General features: G+C 40.1%; 1 protein-coding gene across 3 annotated transcripts in view; it reads left to right on the forward strand.

The window, feature by feature from the left end:
- TBXAS1 (thromboxane A synthase 1) overlaps window positions 1–18,687 on the forward strand; it is a 238,149-nt gene that overhangs the window by 121,691 nt on the left and 97,771 nt on the right. For all 3 annotated transcript variants that reach the window (XM_063395672.1, XM_063395673.1, XM_063395674.1), the window contains one exon: window positions 16,336–16,452. In XM_063395672.1, the coding sequence (XP_063251742.1) occupies window positions 16,336–16,452 (117 nt within the window). The remainder of the gene's footprint in view (window positions 1–16,335; window positions 16,453–18,687) is intronic.

Below are 18,687 nucleotides of genomic sequence, written 5' to 3' on the forward strand. Positions count from 1 at the left end.
ATCACTTTTGAAGCCTACATTGGGCTTTTCTGCAGCACAGGAGATATCATTAAGGCTTTAAACCCACTAATGAGGGAAATGTGCGCTGCTTGAAGGCTCCTGCAATATTAACTACATCCAATTATGTTAGGTAAACGTATGAGCATAGTCAAAACAGGATGAAAGCATATCTTTCTATTCAGGCCAAAAGCAGTCTTCTGAGCCAATCTTTCATCAAATCTACACTGGCTATTTATTTACTGGGTTTGCAGCACTTTTTTTTTTAGTGCTGAATAATAACAGTAAAGAGAAACAACACTTACAGGCAGGAAAAGACTATCTATTCCTTGGGCTCTCTTCCTTATTTAAAGAACATGTTTTACTGTTGGATAAAATATGTGAAATCTTAGGTCTGATAAATATTTTTTCTTGTTTAAATACGTTATTGCTTCCTTATCTAATCCTGCCCTTATGTTATGAGTAGGTGGAGTGCAAATACAGTTTTTGCTGGTCTTTGCTGGTCCTGACCTTCCATTTCTGTGGATTTGTTGTTGTTGTTGTTTTTAAAAGGGAAATTCAACTTATCCTACCTCTTTGGACATACGCTGTGAGAATATTTTTTTGGAAACTTATTCAGTCTAACAGCACAGGTTTTTAACAGTCCCTCGTTTTTGTCTTCTGAAACTGGTATTTGAAAATAGCATATTGGTTGTTTTGTTTACAGTTTTTTTCATTGTCCCTATTTTTGACATATAATAGAGTGTCATGTCCTTTGATTCTTGCCTTTCCCAGTCTCCTTTTGTTTAGAGGAGCAATTAGTTTGTCACTTGTTCCAAAATTGACATAGGCTCAGATCACAGCATCGGAGCTGGCCTTTTTACATGCTTGAGCAGTCAGAGTTCAGACCCAGTACTTTCCTTTGTTTTCATGTCTTTAGCCACATTTGGAGGTAGCTCAGCTGCTCATGTACAAAAAGGCCTTTTAAAGCATCTGATGATACAGGAACCCTCTTAAGTCTGTGGAAGTGGTGTTTCACAGCACAGAGGAGTCATTTACATGCACGTGCCTGGGAGTCTGGTAGTTCAGCACTGGAGCAGGTGTGATATGGCAATATGTAATATTTGAATGTTTGTCATGTATCATGCCTAAGATCTGTTTAGCCTGGTTGAGTGTCCTCTTTCAAAGGTGGCCAGCAGCAGAATTCAAAACAGAACAGCAGGACAGACAGTGACAGTAATCTTCCTTCTGGCTTATCTGCTCAGCCTCCAGCAACCAGTGCTGTGGTGACTTCCAGTGACAGAGATTGCATTTGGGCATCATTTCTCCCGTTCACTCCATTGGCTACAAATCTGTTCCCACCCCATCCCATTTTGAATTCTTTTTATTAACTCTTATGCCAGCAGGTGGGATGTTTTGGTTTGGGTTATTTATTTTTTTTGTCATGGATAAGCCTTTTGTTTTGACTGTGACAGTTCTATCAGGGGGCTCTTGTGTGTCCACAAGCTCATTCCTCTTCAGTGAGAGTTAACATGATACCTGTGGGCATTATTATACTAATCCTTGCAAGATTTTGCTCTTCATTTAAAAATAGCATTTTATCTTCAAAATAGTGTGAATAGTTCTCTCTTTAGACATTCATTCAGATATCTTAATCCATTTGCCTGCCTTTGTGTTTATATTTGAACTTAAAAGTAAGAAAGGTCCTTTTTTATATATATAATGATAATGTTCTTCCTTAGCACAATGCTAACAACCTTTTGTTAAGATGTCTTAACTGGACTCACCATTTCCACAGCAAGGCCTACAACATGGATCATGTAAGCATTCCTCCCCTGGTTCAGCTCAGAAGCTAATTCATCTCAGTTTATATGTCAGTGTGGATTTTTTCAAAACCGTGCAGGCTGACTTAGCACTGAAGCAGATGAGTGCCCACAAGGGCTCTCCAGCAGCTCCATTTCAATGGTGGTTTGGTTATCTCCAATAGATGGGGAGTGGTGAACAGCTGATGGGGTCATAGCATCTTATATTGATGCAGTTGGTTTGCAGTGTTCCTCTGACCACAGCTTGGAAAGTTCTCTTCTACCTAGCAATTAACTCTGGTAGATCTGTGCTGAGGGAAACTTTTTGCCACCCTGTTTTTGTTTTTTTTTTTTGCTTGTGACCTGCACTATGTAAGCTTCATTCTGCAAGAATGAAACCTCAGTGGGAAAGGATGTTCATAGACTGTGCCACTCCTCACTACTGACCACGTCACAGCTTCACAGCTGCAGATCTAGAGGATCACAAGTGAAGAATGAGTCGGGAGGTATTATTTTACTCGCTAGCAAGAATTCTTTTTTATATAGTAACCTCGTATCTTGGCACCATGTGTTGTGAATAATTGATAGCAAATAGCTGGCTGATCCGAGCCCTGGGAAGGGAAGGCACTGCCGTGTGGTGTGGGGGTGCCCTGGAAGCGCCGCGCTGTGAACACACAGCTCCTGACCATGACCAGGGAAAGCCGCAGGACACTTGCCAGTGCTGCTGATGTATTGTCAGCATATAATTCACCATGCTTAGAAGGGAAAGGAAAGGGGATGAGGGGTGTAAAATTCAAGTTTTTACACTGCATGTCTCACTCACAACTTTCCAGTGTAATGAGTGCTCCTAACTTTGAGCATAGCTGGCCACTGCACATTTTCAGATTAATTTGACTGCTTCTGAAGGCTTGCTGGTGGCTCGAGGAGACTCCATTTAGCCTCACAAACACATATTCAGCAACATATATAGTGAGATGGGGAAACAGCTGTTCTGCAGCAAAAGTAAGGCCTTGTTGATTATTGTTAATTATTTACTCTTGCCAACCTCCTCTCACTGGTGTTAAGCAAGGGAAACAAAAATAATGACATTCTTTTGCAGTCTTCATGACTTAAATAATGTTCCATTCCTCTTCTTTTCCTTTCATGCTTGCTCTTGGAGTAAAAGGTTTGGGGAAATAAGTAAAAACAAGAACTGTCTTGCAGTCTTCTCTTCTGCTAGATTAATTGTAAGTTGAAGGTACACATGATATTTTTTTTCCCTTTTCAAGGCAATTGCAACTGACAGTTTCCCCATTTCCTTTTCCGTTCTCAGTGTGTGCATTTAGATGAAGCTGAAACTGCACTCTTGCACTTTTTATGCAGCTTTCCTAAAATAATTCTGAATAATTTAACAGTGGCTCAGAAGCATACCAGTTTAACCAGTCACTGACCTTCAGTCAAGCTAAAATGTCATCAGGCCTATATTGGTATTTCATCAGTTCCAAAGAAGCTATACTGTCGCAGAGGCAATGGTGAGATCTATAATTAAAGTTGCCCAATGTCTCCGCTTACAATGTTTTCCTTTCAGTAGATTATCATAGTTTAACTGCTTCAATTAGTATTTTCCATTTAGAATTTTTCAGTCAAGGTGGTCTTACTATTTTGGAGATGATGCCTAGGGAAAAGTTAGGGTTATTTATCGATTGTGAGGAAAATAAACCCGGAGTCTATTTCTTTGGCTTTGGCTTTGTTCCCTCTAATGTTAAGGGCTGGATATAAAAACCACTTTGAAAATCTGACCAAACTGCTTAAGTTTATAAGCCCCTGAAGAATATCAGTAAACACAGACTCAACAAAAAATTATTAAAGGAGACTGACTTACTACTATCGCTCTCTGCTGACAGAACTCTACGAATGACTAAGAATTTCTACAGGTCATCATGTGAGCTTTATGTCTGAAGGAGGAGAATCCTGAGTTTGTAACTGATTCATTTTACATGAAAGATTTGGCGGGTTTTTTTGTCTGCAATGTTAAAATATTTCAGGATATTATTTCCTCTAGAAATCTTAAATTTGAGAAATCACATAGAGATGCTGTGGGGGAAAAATGGTATATGATAACATAACTAAAGAATTGGATCCATTTGGATCCTTTTCTGCATATGCTGTAGGATATAAAGACTGCACTAAGCCTAAGATTTTCAAACCTTTTAATGCTTTATTTTGCTCTCTAGTATCCTCTTAATATAATTGTAATTGACTCCAGTAGGAATTGATGGCATACGATATTGTCAACAGCAAGAATTAAAACAAAAAACAACCAACAAACCTTTGATTAAGAAATATGTGGAAGACAGAATTTTCATGTCATATCTGATTATGAAGAGTTTAAAGCCAAAAAAAATTGATTGAAATAATTTGTTTCATTTACAGCTTTTAATGTAAAGAAGAAGTAGTTTCAGTTTACAAGGTAAAGTTATTTTGTTCCAAAAACATCTCTTTTGTTAAAAAAAAAAAAGGTAGTTTCTTGGAACTTTTCTCCTTCTTCTCTTCCAGAAAGCCTAGAGAAAGAAATTGATTTTGCAATATTGACAGTTTCTTGCAAACCTCATGACTTTATTTAAGTTTCCCTAACCAGCTCTGGTTTTATTTTTGTTTAATTTGTTTGATTTGAAGTTTTAAAAGGAATGTACCCTCCCTAGCTGCTGTTTCACCATGTCACATTATATGTTCTTTAAATGCCCTGGTGGCTGAATGGCACTCCCTTGTTTTACTCTCCTTGTGGTCAAGTGGGGCAGCTTTCGTTTTTTCACTTTTTCAGCTTTTCCCTTTGTGCTTGTGGTAACATTTATCTTATATTGGCAGTGACAGTCACTTTTGGTTATAAAAAATTAGGTTTGTCCCAGGGTTAAGATTTATTCTAAGTAAAAATCAGCTGGGTTTTAGACATGTCACAGAGGGTTATTTTTTTCAGTTTCAAGTTCCCTTTTATTTTTCAGGCTGCTGGATGCTGGGGGCTTTCAGCATGAACCTCAAGTGTGAGAGAAGCAGCTGTACCAATGCAAAACGAGTTCTTGTGGGACTGTGTAGTTGGGAACTACAACTCCCACCCACCAATAAAGCTGGGCTTGGAAGCGCAGATTCTAATAACTTGCAAGTAAAAATAACATGCTGAGTGCCTGCAGTCCAGTGTGATGTGTGTGCTGAGTATGGGTACAGCCTGGCAATTTCACTGGTGGCTGGTCCTTCCAGGGAGTGGAGCCTCTTTCCTTTTCACATTGGAAATCCCAGCAGACAGAACATAAACCTCCAGTCAGGTTGCTCATTGTGGTTCCGTGTGCGCCTGGCTGTTGGGGGGTTAATCCTCAGTGAAAGGTTGCAGGTGTCTCATTCTCATGACTGGCACACACTCCCTCCCTGGGCACTCGATAAAAGGGAATCTAAATCCCTAATCTCGCTCTGTCCTCATGTGCATTTGCTGAGCTTCCTTCTTGTCTGTGCCTGAAATGCTGGTGCTTTTTGGGCACCATGAGTGGGGAGAATTCGGGCTCTGATCCATCCCTCTGGTTTCATGTCATGGTCACAGTGCATTGAAACTGAAGCAAGAGTTGTGACAAAGGCCCTCTAAATGCTGCATCACCTGAAGGAGGTCTGTTTGGCCAGAAAAGGGATCTGTGAGCTCTATGGTGTGGACTCCAATTTGTGGGGTTATTGTTCTTTTTAACATTTTTATCTTATCCTAGAACTCTTACGATAACAAGATATGGTGACATGTTTTATGTTTTATAATCCACACTGCTTCCTATTACAAGTCTAAATGTTTAAGAATGCAAAAGCAGCTGATACTCTTAATTTACCTGGATGAGGTACTTCCTCTGATACTCAGGGGAGTGTTTCAATTTCTCTCCTTGAAGAAATAAGTAAGAGTGACGTGAGCAACAATCTGCTTACAAGTGGTTTGTGAACTAAGGCTGTTTTACAGAAATTGTGGGCTTCAGAAAACTCATGATAAGTCCTGTAATGTTATCTGTGTGCAATAGGACTTTATTATTGTTGAAATTATCTTATGACAAATATTTAATTCTAGATATGCTCAAATTAATTTGTAAGAGGCAAATGAACAAACATTAGTTCATATAAGCATGTCAAAACATGCTTTTATAAATTTGGATTTTTTAAATTTGATTGAATCCAGGCAATAACCACAAATATGAAATCTTGGAAGACAAAATGCTGAAAGTGTGCGGTGCAACTCCTGAGAAAGTTTTATAGCCTAGCTCTTTTTGAGGGACAAATAAATGAGGAATGAAAGCAGCTATTCCTATCAGGAAAATGCATTAATGTTTTGATGGATAGCTGTGGAAATATTAATATGTGAAATTTGGATTTCTTTCCCTAATGTGTAAATATCAACTTAATGTAATTAGAAAGAATTGTGAAGTAGCAGGCAGGGAATTCAGTTCTTCAGCAGAGCAGATACTGCAAATGTGATTTGTTGACAGCTTGTCATTCTACCATTATGGCTTACCTGGAGTTTTCTTTCTGAATGACTTTTCAAAGGAAAAGGAAAATAAAAAGTAAAGTAATAAAAAGTAAAGCCAAGGAGGGTTTTGACTTGGACTAGCAGCATATGCTTAGAGAAAAGCAGAAGAGCAGAGGAAGTGCAGAGCAGTGTTCCCACTAGAATATACCCCTAATATCTGACTGCCCATGGTCAACTTCCTCAGGTGAAAGCTTGATTTGTGCTTTTAATTTTTAATATCCCTATTCTTCCAGTAGTTTGATTTAAATATCATCTTGAACCCTTTTTTTTTTTTTAAAACCATTAGGAGACTTCACAAGAAAACTTTTATCAGCTTTGTTTGTCACAGTTGTGAAATTTTCTTCTTGCCATTGGGGGCAAAACATGAAATGCTTTTTCCTTGGGTTGTTTTGCACACACTGAAGGTCATCAGTTTGTCGTATTAATCCCAAATCTCCTGTTTCAATTTAGATAAATGTCAGTTTGAAGTATGTTTTGTGTGTCAGGATGTTGTCACATCAGAAATGGGGTATTAGGCAACAAGTTTTAGGTGCTACATGGGAACTTGGAAGACTGATGGAAACCCTTTGAAATGTTTTTCACCTTTTGGTCATAGTTTTCCACTTAGCCACTTGTTTTTTTTTAGTATTTCTCAGTGCTTTGAGATTTTAAGCTAGACAGGCCTGTATATAATTTTATTTCTGTATTGCAACACCTGAGGTCAAGAGGTCAAACTAAAGGAAGAGGTCAAACTAAAATTGTCATTAAAATATCAAGTACATGTAGTAGTGACATTTCTTATATATACTTTTCTCCAAATAAAAACGTTTCCTGCAAGTGATATTTTTAAACTAAGCCGTTGGTAAGCCTCCCCTTCACCTGCGTCGCTTACCTCTGCTAGTGAACAGAAGGCCCTAAGCATTTAACCCCTATTTGAGGAGCTTAATTTGACAATACAGATTTAAAACTCTTGCCCAGCCATAGCTAATGTTCTGAAGTGCCTTGAATCCCTTGGAGCTGCTGATCTCAGCAGCTGAAACACTGAATTGAAACTTAGTAGTTGTGAATCTTGTCCAATGTAGGAGACCTATGAATATGAAGTTTTGAGAGGAAATGGCCCTCACATGTGTCTTTGAAACTGGCTGGTGACTGAGGCACTGCAGAAAATGTAGCAAAAAGAAACATGGTTCTTTGAATCACAAAGCGGTCAAGCCAGGCTGCTTTCTCCACAGTTCCCCATGACCAAAGGAACCTGGTCTTGGTTCCTGCTGGAAATCATTCCAAGGCACTCCTCTCATCTCTCTGTGAAGTACTCTGCCTAGAAACTTGTAGGTGAATCTTTGAGAAGATGCACTTGCAACCTTATTTGTTGAATTGATGCCAAATTCTATGTGGTCCATGGCATTCATGAAAGAGAAGTTAGTGAATCTCTGCAGCCTAATAGGTCTCAGACTATCCCTCCCTCCCCTAAACTGTACTCCTGCTGTAATAATTCTTTCCCTCATTATTCTTATTTCTTTATTTTTCTTCCCATCTTTATCCACAGGAAGGAGTTATAACTTTTTTCCCTCACTGTGAGTTTTGTTCTGTCAGTGATCATTTGAAAGCGTGTTACTACCGTAACTTCTTTCACTTTGCAGTTATAAGAAAGGGAGTAGTCCCTGATCACAGCTGTAGTGACCTCTCTTCTGGAATACATTTTGTTGTTATGTCCATGAGAAGAAAAGTGGTGAGAACTTAAGGAAGTGTAGGACTCTTCCTACATTGCTGTCATGGCAGCTTGGACAACTCTGTGCTCATTTTGGTGAACTTTTTCTGAGGTATCTAACTGCATGCCCGAGGCATTAGGGTCAGCAGCCAAGAGGACAGGCAATGGGATGGTGAGTAGTACTTACAGTCTCTTTAGGTATTCTCCAGAAGCTCTAAGGTTGCTGCAGGTATGTCCCTGGATGGGGAGGGCACAGAATACAATGGTTCTGTGTAAATAAAAGATCTAGCCAAAGTTCTTATGGGCATTGCCTGTCATTCCTACATATGCCAATGACTGAAAGCATGGCAATATATGTGTACCAAAAGCTATTGGGACTGCTTTTTGCCAAATACTCCTTACAATCTGTAAAAGGAACTTTCTGGTCCTCAACCTTTCCTCGAGGAGAAGTGTGTATAAATAGAGAGGCGTTTAATAGTCTTATAGCTTTATCCAAAATTAGAAAGTTGGGTTATGTTAGCTGGAAAGTGGATTTAAATGTCTAAAAACTGCTTCTCAGCAGAAACTGTCTATAGAGTATGCGTTCCCTAGTACAACCATAATTTGTTTGTAACACCAAAATTCATAATTAATTAAGAGCAAGTACTTTTTTTTTTTGTTTTGATTGTTTTGATCCCAAATATGCCAACTGACCACCATATGCAAACTCATGGAGGCATGGACCTAATTTTGGTGTTGCTTACACCAACAAATGGAACGTGTGACTTGCATCAGGTTTTGTCAGACTGCAGGAGGCCATATGTGTTTACTTTAGCATTTATGGATGGTTATATTTACCTCATTGCAATGACTCGCTTTGGTTTCTGTTGACAAAACCATGACTTAAGAGAATGTTTGCAGAGACAAGAACAGATGTTTCCAGGCTGCTTGCCGCAGAGGGGAAAAAAAGCCAGTACTTGCTTGTAAGCTGGGGTTGGCTGCGCCATTTTTCCAATGAGTAGATAGGAATAGTAGTTATTAGTCTGCTGCTGAAGATCCTGACTTGATAACGAAAAGAACCTGCTTGGAGATGCCTTTTTGTACAGTCTGATCTATAGTGCAGAATGAAAGACAATTGCTGTAATCACTGAAACAAATTCTACCTTGTCACACTCTTTTGAAGAACCTTAATGACCATGGGGAACAAAAGCTTAATGAAATAGATAATCCATGGACATGTTCTCCTCTTCTCTACAGGCATGTTGACTTCCAATTAAGCTGAAAACTTTTACTGGATGCTTCTATGAAATTGCAAAGCAACATGAGCATTTTGGAGTTAGTTTGGTGATTTTTTTCCCCCCTCTAGAGCCATAAGATTACCTTCTGAATCTACATACTAAAATCAAACTTGTTTTAGACTAACAAAGAAGAGGGGACAAAAGTGTCTATTAAGGCTATTAAAAGGCTATTAGCAGGGTTGCTGATATGGGAGGGTTTTGAGAAATGTGTTTGTGAAGCAGTGTCTGTGCCCATAGTTTTAATGGGCAAAGAGGGACTGATTTCAGCTACCTGGGAGCAGCAGTGTGGCATGTGTGGCATCTGATGATTTGGAAATGGAGTTTTGGAAAGGCAAAGAGGAGCGAGCCTACTTTGGAAGAGACGACTCCTGTGTGTAGCAGTTGCCTCAGATGTTATGTGATTGGGAGTCACAGCAGAGGGATGAGAGAGGCCCTGTGGTCTCCCACACTGGGACACAGCCCTCAGTGGGCAATGCCAGCCCTTTGCCCTCTGTGAAGGCTTTGGTCTGCGGTGAGGAGTTGGTCTTGCTCCATTATGAGATGATGATTTGTGAAGAGAAAAATTTAAATGCTTTGAAGAGATGTGGCTATAACATCTGTGTGTGCAAGGGCCTTCCAGATGGAAGCAGCAATGAACTACAGGGTATATGACATAAATGAGGTCTATTTAGGGTTTTAAAAATATGCAATGCTGTGCTTTCCTGGTTCAGTCAAAAGCTGCTATTTGTGATTGTCATTGAATGTCATGAATACAGGGAGAGCTGAGTGTGACTTAAAACAGCAAGAAAGTTGGAAGGAGTATATTGTATCAGTTTACCAACAGGGATTTTTTTTAAAAACTAATATATGGAGGCATCTCCTGCCTTCCCACTTTCATGATCCACTTACTGCAAGCTTGGTAAGATGTATTCCTGGAGATATCTCAGGGATTTTTTTTTCTGTTGCCTTTTTTAAGAGCAAGTGTTGTGTTGTGATCTGTTAAGTGTCATGCCACTGCCACTGACTGGATGAAATACCATATGGGCAGTTCACGGGTTTACTGGTTCCACCTGCTGGCTGAACTGGTGGTGATGACCTGTGAGGCAAGAGGAGTTAAATGAGTAATCTTAATAAGAGATTTTATTAATAATTCCTGTCTGAGGTGTGGGAATAGTGTCTTGTCTTCAAGGTACAAACTTTCCGTCTCATTTTTTATTAACTTTCATTTCATTAAATTCAGTTTAAAAATGCAATTTCTTAAACAGGATGGTAATGCCTAATCACAAGGGCATTTTTAGCAAGAAAAGGACAGCAATCCTTTTTGAAAATAAGAAGATGAACAAGGTAACCTAGTGATGTGCAAGCACTTCTGCCTGCTCATCGCTTCTGGAACTTGCCCTGGGGAGCAAGCCATCCCCCACTAGAGCTAATAAAGATAACTGCATGGCATCCATGAAGGCTGGGAGAAGGATGACCTCTCCCACTGGGAATATACCCCAAAAATTTCCCTGAGAAGGGGAGGAACATGGAATTAGACTTAACTCTGGATGCTGAAGTCCGCATGGGTACAAAGAAAGGCTGAAGGAGAGAGGAGCAAATGGCTCTCGTTAGGGTGGGTTGTAGGGTTGAGATTGGGGCTAAAGTTCAAGGGAACATGGACATGGGATTCCAGTTAGAGCTGGATCCCACAATGGCTGCAGGACTAGAAGAAAGCTTACACAAAGGCAAATGGTGTTTGCTAGGGATGACTAATGCCAGAATTATTGTTGGAGTTACTGTTTGGATTTGGGATTTTGAGTGCTCTAGAGCTTAGTTGCTTGTTTGAATCTGAGCAGACTGAGTGCTGAAATTTGACTCCTATAGAAGTAAATTGGTTTTGATTGGTTTTATTAGAAGTAGGTTATGATTAAGTCCAACTTTAAGATAACAAAGTGTCTGAGATTTTGTTTTTTCTAGAAGTTCATTTCTCACTGTGTTATCAAAGCACGTGGAGAAGATTAGCAGCTGTTTCTGTGGAGGTAAGTGGTTTTTGAAGGTCTTTAGGGTACCCTTTAGGTTCTTTGGAGATTCATCTACTCAGGATACTTAAAGAGTGCATGGGTGCATTGACTGCCTTCTGCTGGTAAACCTCAATCCCTCATTTTTCTACCAAAGAAATAAGAAGAGGTGTCTAGAGGAACATCATGGTGCTGTTACCTTTCTTTCAGCTCTAGGCAGTCGTTGTTGGCTGCCAGAGATTCAGTCATTGCTGACTGCCAGAGGTTACATCTAGCCTGCTAGTGACAAACTTGGGAAAGGAGCAAATATTTTATGAATCACAGAAGGCTATAGTTTTGCTCCAAGATAAAACAGGGACATTAGTGCATGAATAGGTCCTGCAGATGTCCATATTGACATGCTTCTTAGGACAGTTTTGTTGTTACTGATTAGTTGTCTCCCAGACACAGTCTGGGCACAGTTCAGGGAAGAACATGACCAGAAGCAGTTTGGATATCTCCACTGTTTTTGGGCAAGGGATTTAACTTTGGGGACAGAGGGTGTTCTGTTCCACTTGGCCTCAGAAATGTTAATGTATTGTTAGCATTTCTGAGGAGGTGATGTGGTATCTCCACTTTATAAAGCAGAAGTGACTGAATTGGCTGAATTATTCAGTAACACAGAGGAAGCCAAATTGACTCATGACACACAAGCCAATAACTGGGTCTGAAGGGTCATTCTGATGAACACCTTATGAGAAAGGGAATTCTTGCATCAATTGCAGAAGTGCCACTCATCTTCAAATATTATTTTGTTTTCTCTTTTAAAAGCAGTGATGTTTTAAAGGATTTGTTTGCAAGCAAATCCCTCCAGTTTTCCTTCTTGTGTTTGATGGTATGTCTGTGATTGTGGGAACTCAGCAGCACTTGCAGGTACACTGCAAGAGATTACCATGCTGCTAGTAGTTTTCATGGAGCATTGCTATACCAGAAATGGTTGATTACATAGGAGAAAGAAGTACAGAGCAATTGTTTACAATTTAAATAGTACTAGATGGAACATGATCCTGATTGCATTTGACTTCAAAGCAACCTCCTTTGCTGCCCAAAAACCAAAATCCCACCCCTGAAAATATTACATCTGCCTCCTGTGGATTTTTTTTTTTTTTTTTTTTTGTGAGCTCAAAATTTTTAGATACATCTAGTACTTTATCCATTTGGAAAGAGATGACATTTCACCTTTCACTGAGATACTTCAGGCTCGTTCTCATACCAAATCTATTTTCATTCCTGCTATATAAGCCTGTAACACAGGTTATGCAATTAGGAGGAAAGTGTTTGCAGAAACAATAAGGAAAACTTGATAAATGAAATCTGCTATACACTGTCAATCATGCTGATGGTATTCCAATAAACACAAACATATTTTTGCATGCCTGGTTTTAAGGATACAGAGTAAAATAATTTATGGCCAAAGTTGTTTTTCCTTCCTTCCTTGTGTATGTATATAATACTGTACACACCAAAAATATGTTAAAGAAGCATTACTGTCATAAAGTAGAGTGCTAAAAAGGCAATGCTATAGTTAGTGTTGTAGTTATAATATTATAGTTAACAGGCTTTTTGTTCAGTAACTGGGTCCTGCTGTGAATGTGCTGTATACAGTCTTTATGCAATTAGGAGCACTTTTAGGGTGAATTTTGGTTTTAGGAAGGGAATTTGCTTTCAAGACAGATGCAGTGAGATTTATATCACATCTGTTATTATCTAAGTGGAGCTTTGTCTTGCAAAGGAAATTTGTGTTATAGAATGCACAGTTTGGGCAGCCTTCAGTTTAGGACTGGATGCAAAATACTTTTTCAAGTGTTGCCCTGTAATTTTTTTCTGGTTTTCTTTTTGTTTCTGTATGCTATTTAAACCTTGCTTGGAAGACAAAATTGGTCATTGACTTGCGGGATTGTTATTCTGCTCTTTCACTGTAGTTTCTGAGTGCCTCAGAAATGTTAATGTATTGTTAGCATTTCTGAGGAGGTGATGTGATATCTCCACTTTATAAAGCAGAAGTGAAGGCTGGTGGTTGAAACACGGATCTGAGAGTCTCTGCTAATTTGGGGGTTGCATTCAATGACCTGATTTCTTGGACTAATGCATTTCACAGGATCAAGGGACATTCACTGTTGCTGATTTCAGTGAGTGCTCAGGAGCAATCTGGGTCTCAGTGTTTGAAATGAGGACTGAAGATATAAGGAATGCTCGTTTAGTTACCAACTGAATCAAGATGTAGTGTAAATGGCTGCCCTAGCAGCACAGAAGAACTGTGAAGCAGAGGGTAGTATACTTTCTGGCACTATAATGCTCATTTCCAATTCTGGAGGCTCTTTCTTCCGATTCTATTGTGCCTTTGAATATCTGTAACAAATGACAGAGCACTCCACTGAGTGATGGACTTTCTAGCTGCACTTGTGATCTTCAGGAAAGATACCTACTGACAAGATAGAAAACAGATTATTTATTTAAAGAGGCTATTCAGAGAAAACAGTCCAAGATGTTTCAACTCTGACAGCCTGTCCAAGGTTTTCCTTGTTATTGTACAAAATAGAATAGTCTATACATACATTTAAACAGTGCCCTTATTTTGTTTTACAGTAGTCATCTGATGACAGTACTCAAGTCAAACTCTTCCTTCAGCTTCATATGTACTTTTCTACTTGAAAGCTGCTCATCTTTGCACAAAACTGGTCTGTAGTGTCGTCCCAGTGACATTAGTTTACTACACTGGATGGTGTTGCTGAGAATGTAAAACTATCCCATTAGCCTGTTTGCAATACAAAAAAGGCTTCTGCATTTTACAAGCTTATGCAGCATAGTAAGAATTTGGCAAGTGTAAAGGAAAAAGGTGTTAAGGAGAGCTGGCAGCTCCTTAAAGAAACAATATTAAGTGCAAACTCTTCCAATAAGGAGGAAAGTTAAGGAAGTGCAGTGGAAGACCAGCATAGTTAAATTGCCAGTTCTCCATGGCTCCTGAAGAGATGTTGTTTTTTTTTACAGAGTGGAAAGTAGGTCAGATTTCCAAGAAAAAGGATAAAAAAATAGCATGTAGTGGCAATAAAATCAGAAGTAGTGAGGCACAAAATTATATTAAAGTATCCAAGTGTGTAACAGGTTGTAAGAATTCATTTTTCATGGACTGTAGTAATGAAAGAAAACTGAAAGGAAAAGTCAGAGGACAAAAGGGACCTGACAGATGGTGTTGGGATGGCCAAAGCATCATTAGTTTGTTTGTATCTCTCCCAGTAAAATGGATGCTGTTGCTACTGATAACATGGGGGACTGTACTGCTGCTGCAGTATCCAGAGGATCTCACATGCACTAATGAATGTCTCTGTACCTCCTGGTAGCTAGAGAAGTGTACACCTTCTGCCCACACCCACCAATCTGAGGGTGGTTTTTCTGGAGAACATTGCTGTACAATGCCTGAAATGCATTTTGGAACAGTCCACTGTTGGAAGGGAAGGGATGAGCACTGGGTGCCTTCTTTGCAAGGGTTATTCTGGACTTTTGTTAATGATTTCGATGATGGCACTGAGTATGCTAGCAATTTATGTAGAAAGCTGGTAAGGATGAAAGATGCTATGAAAGAAAGGCCTAAAATTCAACATGATCTTATTCAGTTGAGCAATTAATCATAAAGGGAATGGTCATAGTTCAAAGGGACATGTTCTACATATGACTCTGGGGAGTAACCAGCTTTCATGATAAAGGCTGGGAAATAACTTCCTAGGGAGTGATTGTTCAGAAAGAAGTCTGAAAGTTGCAGGGAACCACAAACCAGTTCATGAGTACAGTGTCATGCTGTGGTATGTGATATTCCAGGGTGAATAGAGAGGAATATAGCTTGCAGAACATCTGGGGAAAAAAAATGCTTCCTTGCATGGAGTACCACGTTGGGTCACAAGGACTGTACCTTTAGAAAGAAGTAAATCAGCAAGACTATGCAGAGTGACAGTACCAATGCTGAATAAACAGTCCTAGGTAACATAACTGATAAGTATGTATTCAGTGAGATGGTGTTATGTGGGGTAGATGACTGCAGTATGTTTAGTGGTTGTTATAACCTTCTGAATGTATGGGCTGCTGCAAAGATGGGGAGAATAATGCAGTTTCTCTGCCTGAGACAGCACAAAGACTAAAGTTCCAGCAAGAGATTGTACTACCATGGTAAAAGTAGTACAGCACTGGAAGAGTTTGAGTGGGCAGGTTATTGAATCTCTGCTATTGGAGGTCATCAGGAACAATACAGAAACATCTTCTGACATAATATAAGATGTAATATTTTCTGCTGTGGGGCTGGACATCTTCTGATTTTTCTTCCAGGCAGAAATGTGTTGTTTTCTGATGTGCGTTCTCTTTTGTCTTTTATATCCTCTTTACTCCTTGTTGAATATCACTGTTCTCTGGACAAGAATTGCTTAGATGGTGGGGGAGATTTAATGTAAATTCACAGTAGTCATTTTGATACAGAGCTTCATGGGGCAGTGCTTTAAGCTACTGTATTTGACCAGCTGCAGCTGTAAGAGTCACAGACCACAACTTCTTAGTGAGAGTGTTCCTTATAAACAGTAAGGACTGGGACTTGCTTTCTAATCAACATATTTTCTGAAGACTTTTAAAATGTGTGTAACAGTCTGACATACCAGCTGTCACCAGAAATGCTGTCCCCCACCAACATGGGCATGCGGTGCATTGGCACTCGTGTCACACAGAGGGAGTGTTGACAAGTCCTCTTGCTAGTCACCTTAGAAAGACAGGGAAGAAGCCAGGGTTCAGTGGAGGCAATCTCAGGAGATCACCAGGAACATCAGAACCAGAGCAGTCTGAGAAAAGAGTTTCAGGACTGGTCCAGGACTTTTAAAAGCCCAAGAGAAAATGAGTGCAGCAGAAGAGAAATCTTCCCCAGCTTCATCCATGCTTAGCTTGGTGTTCTGGACTGATTTGAACCTCTCTTTGTGGGACAGCAGTGCAATGCCATTCCTGAGCAATCTTCCCAAGTTCCGAAGTCTTGAGTAGCTGTATTTGCATTTGTATTAAAATTGAATTACGTTTTCTTTCAACCTAGAGACCAAACTTGATGTCCAAGCCAATGCTTGATAGCATCCTTTGTCTTCGTGATGACAGATGGAAGTATGTGCGGAGCCTCCTGACCCCAGCCTTCAGCGACACCAAACTGAAAGAGGTAAGGTGTAGACATTGCTGCTTTCATAATTTACATGACTTCTGCAGGCATCTGCTTTATGTAGGTCTGTATTAAGGAGAGGTGAAACCTGCTACTTTGTGCCACTTTGTTTAGACCTGGAGAGCACAGGCAGACGAGCTTCCATACAGCATGGTTCAGATCATAGACTGGTGAAAATCCAAATAGCTCATCTCAGGATATGATTCTCTGTCTTCCTCTGTTTAAGTCAGCTTGTCCATGAAAGTGTAGCATTCCCAAGAAGGACCCTTACCCCTTCCTCTGCCCTGCCCTGTTAGGAGTAAGTTTAAGTCCAGGAAAGATTATTGCTCCCAGTTGGAGCATAGCTTTTCTTGATGTGCAGAGTCAGCAACTCTCATGTTAACACAGGAACTGCTGTCAGTCTATTTTCATTTCTCTATTTCCTTCCTCTTCCCTCCTCCTCTTATTCTTTAATCCTTTCATATAATAAAATAAGTCACTGGAACAGAATGTCATTGCCAGATAAATACCTCTGACTGAAAATAAATGTCTCTGTGCTGACCTGCTGCTAATTTCCTATAAATGTATCAGCATTTGCTCAGCCATGGGAACCCATTACCCAGTAACAAAGTCCTGTTCTAATGATACGATATTTCTTAATTAAATGTATATAAATGATTGACTGGTTAAAGTCTTCTTTCAAGGAAAACTACACAAAACAACCCCACAACAACAACAACAACAAAAAAATCACCTCTTTCTTTTTATGTTTTGTTCTGAAAGGGAATCATGCCTCACTCCAGTGCCCAGTCCTGGGTTGTAAAATTTTCCACTGGGCAGACGCCTGTGCTGTTTTGACATGCCGCTATCGAAATCCACAGTAACATCTAAATGTGTCTGGCTCTCCCAGCTCTATAGACAGCGGTCGCTTAGCAACGCCGGCTGTCACCTCCTTATTATGGAAAATTCTAATTGGCCGCGAGCCTGGCGGAGATGCTGATTAATCACGACTGACAATGCCATTGGTTATGCGCCCTGACATTTGCTCTGTCACCGGCTCCATCACAAAATTTCAGCAAGGCAAGGGTGTTTAAATATGCAAGCGATTAGTTGCACGTGGTGTGGTGGGGAGAGGAGAGTTTTGCATTTTCCTAGTGGAAATTAATCTGCCTTACTGCAGGTCATCAGCTCTTTGCTCCCGGACTAACAAAAGATAATGCTGCACTCCCCTCAATTTGTGGAGAGCAGCCTCTGCTGGCACCAGCCGGGCAGGCTTGGCTGAGGAGCATGGTGAGGGCAAGAGAGCGGAGCTCCAGGGATCCTGCTTTGGGGCTGGGCATGCACGACTTTGCAGGGTCTGGCCAATCAAACCAGGCTGGGAGGAGAACTCATGGCACACCCTTTGCACAGCTTGTTGGTCGAGCTGGACTGTAGGAATAATGATAGGAGGTAAAATGGAGGGCTGGCCAGTGCCTGGTAGCTGTCTTGCATGCAAAGATTGAGATCTTTATTTTTAGCCTGATAATCAGCTTTGCCTGTGCTGCCTCTTCCAAGCTCTGTGGGAAGGCGTGTGACTGTGCATGGGCTTAGAGTGACCTGGAAATTGTCACTTTCTCCTCCCATTCAACAGCAAATGGGAAAAAGAGGAGTGGGGCAGGTCTCTCTGAAGGGTTCAGTTTTGCTTTTCTCTCCTATGCCTTCACCAGAAGTCTGTCCACCCCTACATAGACACCTGCAGTAAGCCCATGTGAGATTAAAACTCACTGTTGAACGGATGTGCTCCTCAGCCTTGCATTTCATTTTCTACCCTAATACATTAGCAATCCTAGGATTTGAAGTTAATGCAACTTAAGTCCTTGCCCATGTGCTTTTCCTGCTGTTGCTTAATTTAGAAGCCATACCAACACTTCTCAAAGGAAATCAATGCTCATTAATTATGATCTCACGTTTTAACTCTCCCACATTTGGTACTCTCTCGGAACCTCTACAGCAGCTTGGAAACAAAAATACCATGTTCTAGTATTGGCCATACTACAGAGTATCCAGCATTATCTGCAAGACATCCTGTTTATAATAAACCCTTCCTCTCTACTTGGAATTACAAACATAAATTTGGTACTAATTTAGTGCATAAGAACCTAGATATGGTATTTTATACATATTTATAAATACTACTAGGACATTCCTTATTTCTTCTTCCAAGATATTAATTCCTTTGACAAAATCCCACACCAAAGTCTTCCACTCTATTCATTC

This window comes from Prinia subflava, chromosome 4, assembly GCF_021018805.1.
Source record: "Prinia subflava isolate CZ2003 ecotype Zambia chromosome 4, Cam_Psub_1.2, whole genome shotgun sequence".
NCBI classification, from domain to species: Eukaryota; Metazoa; Chordata; class Aves; order Passeriformes; family Cisticolidae; genus Prinia; species Prinia subflava.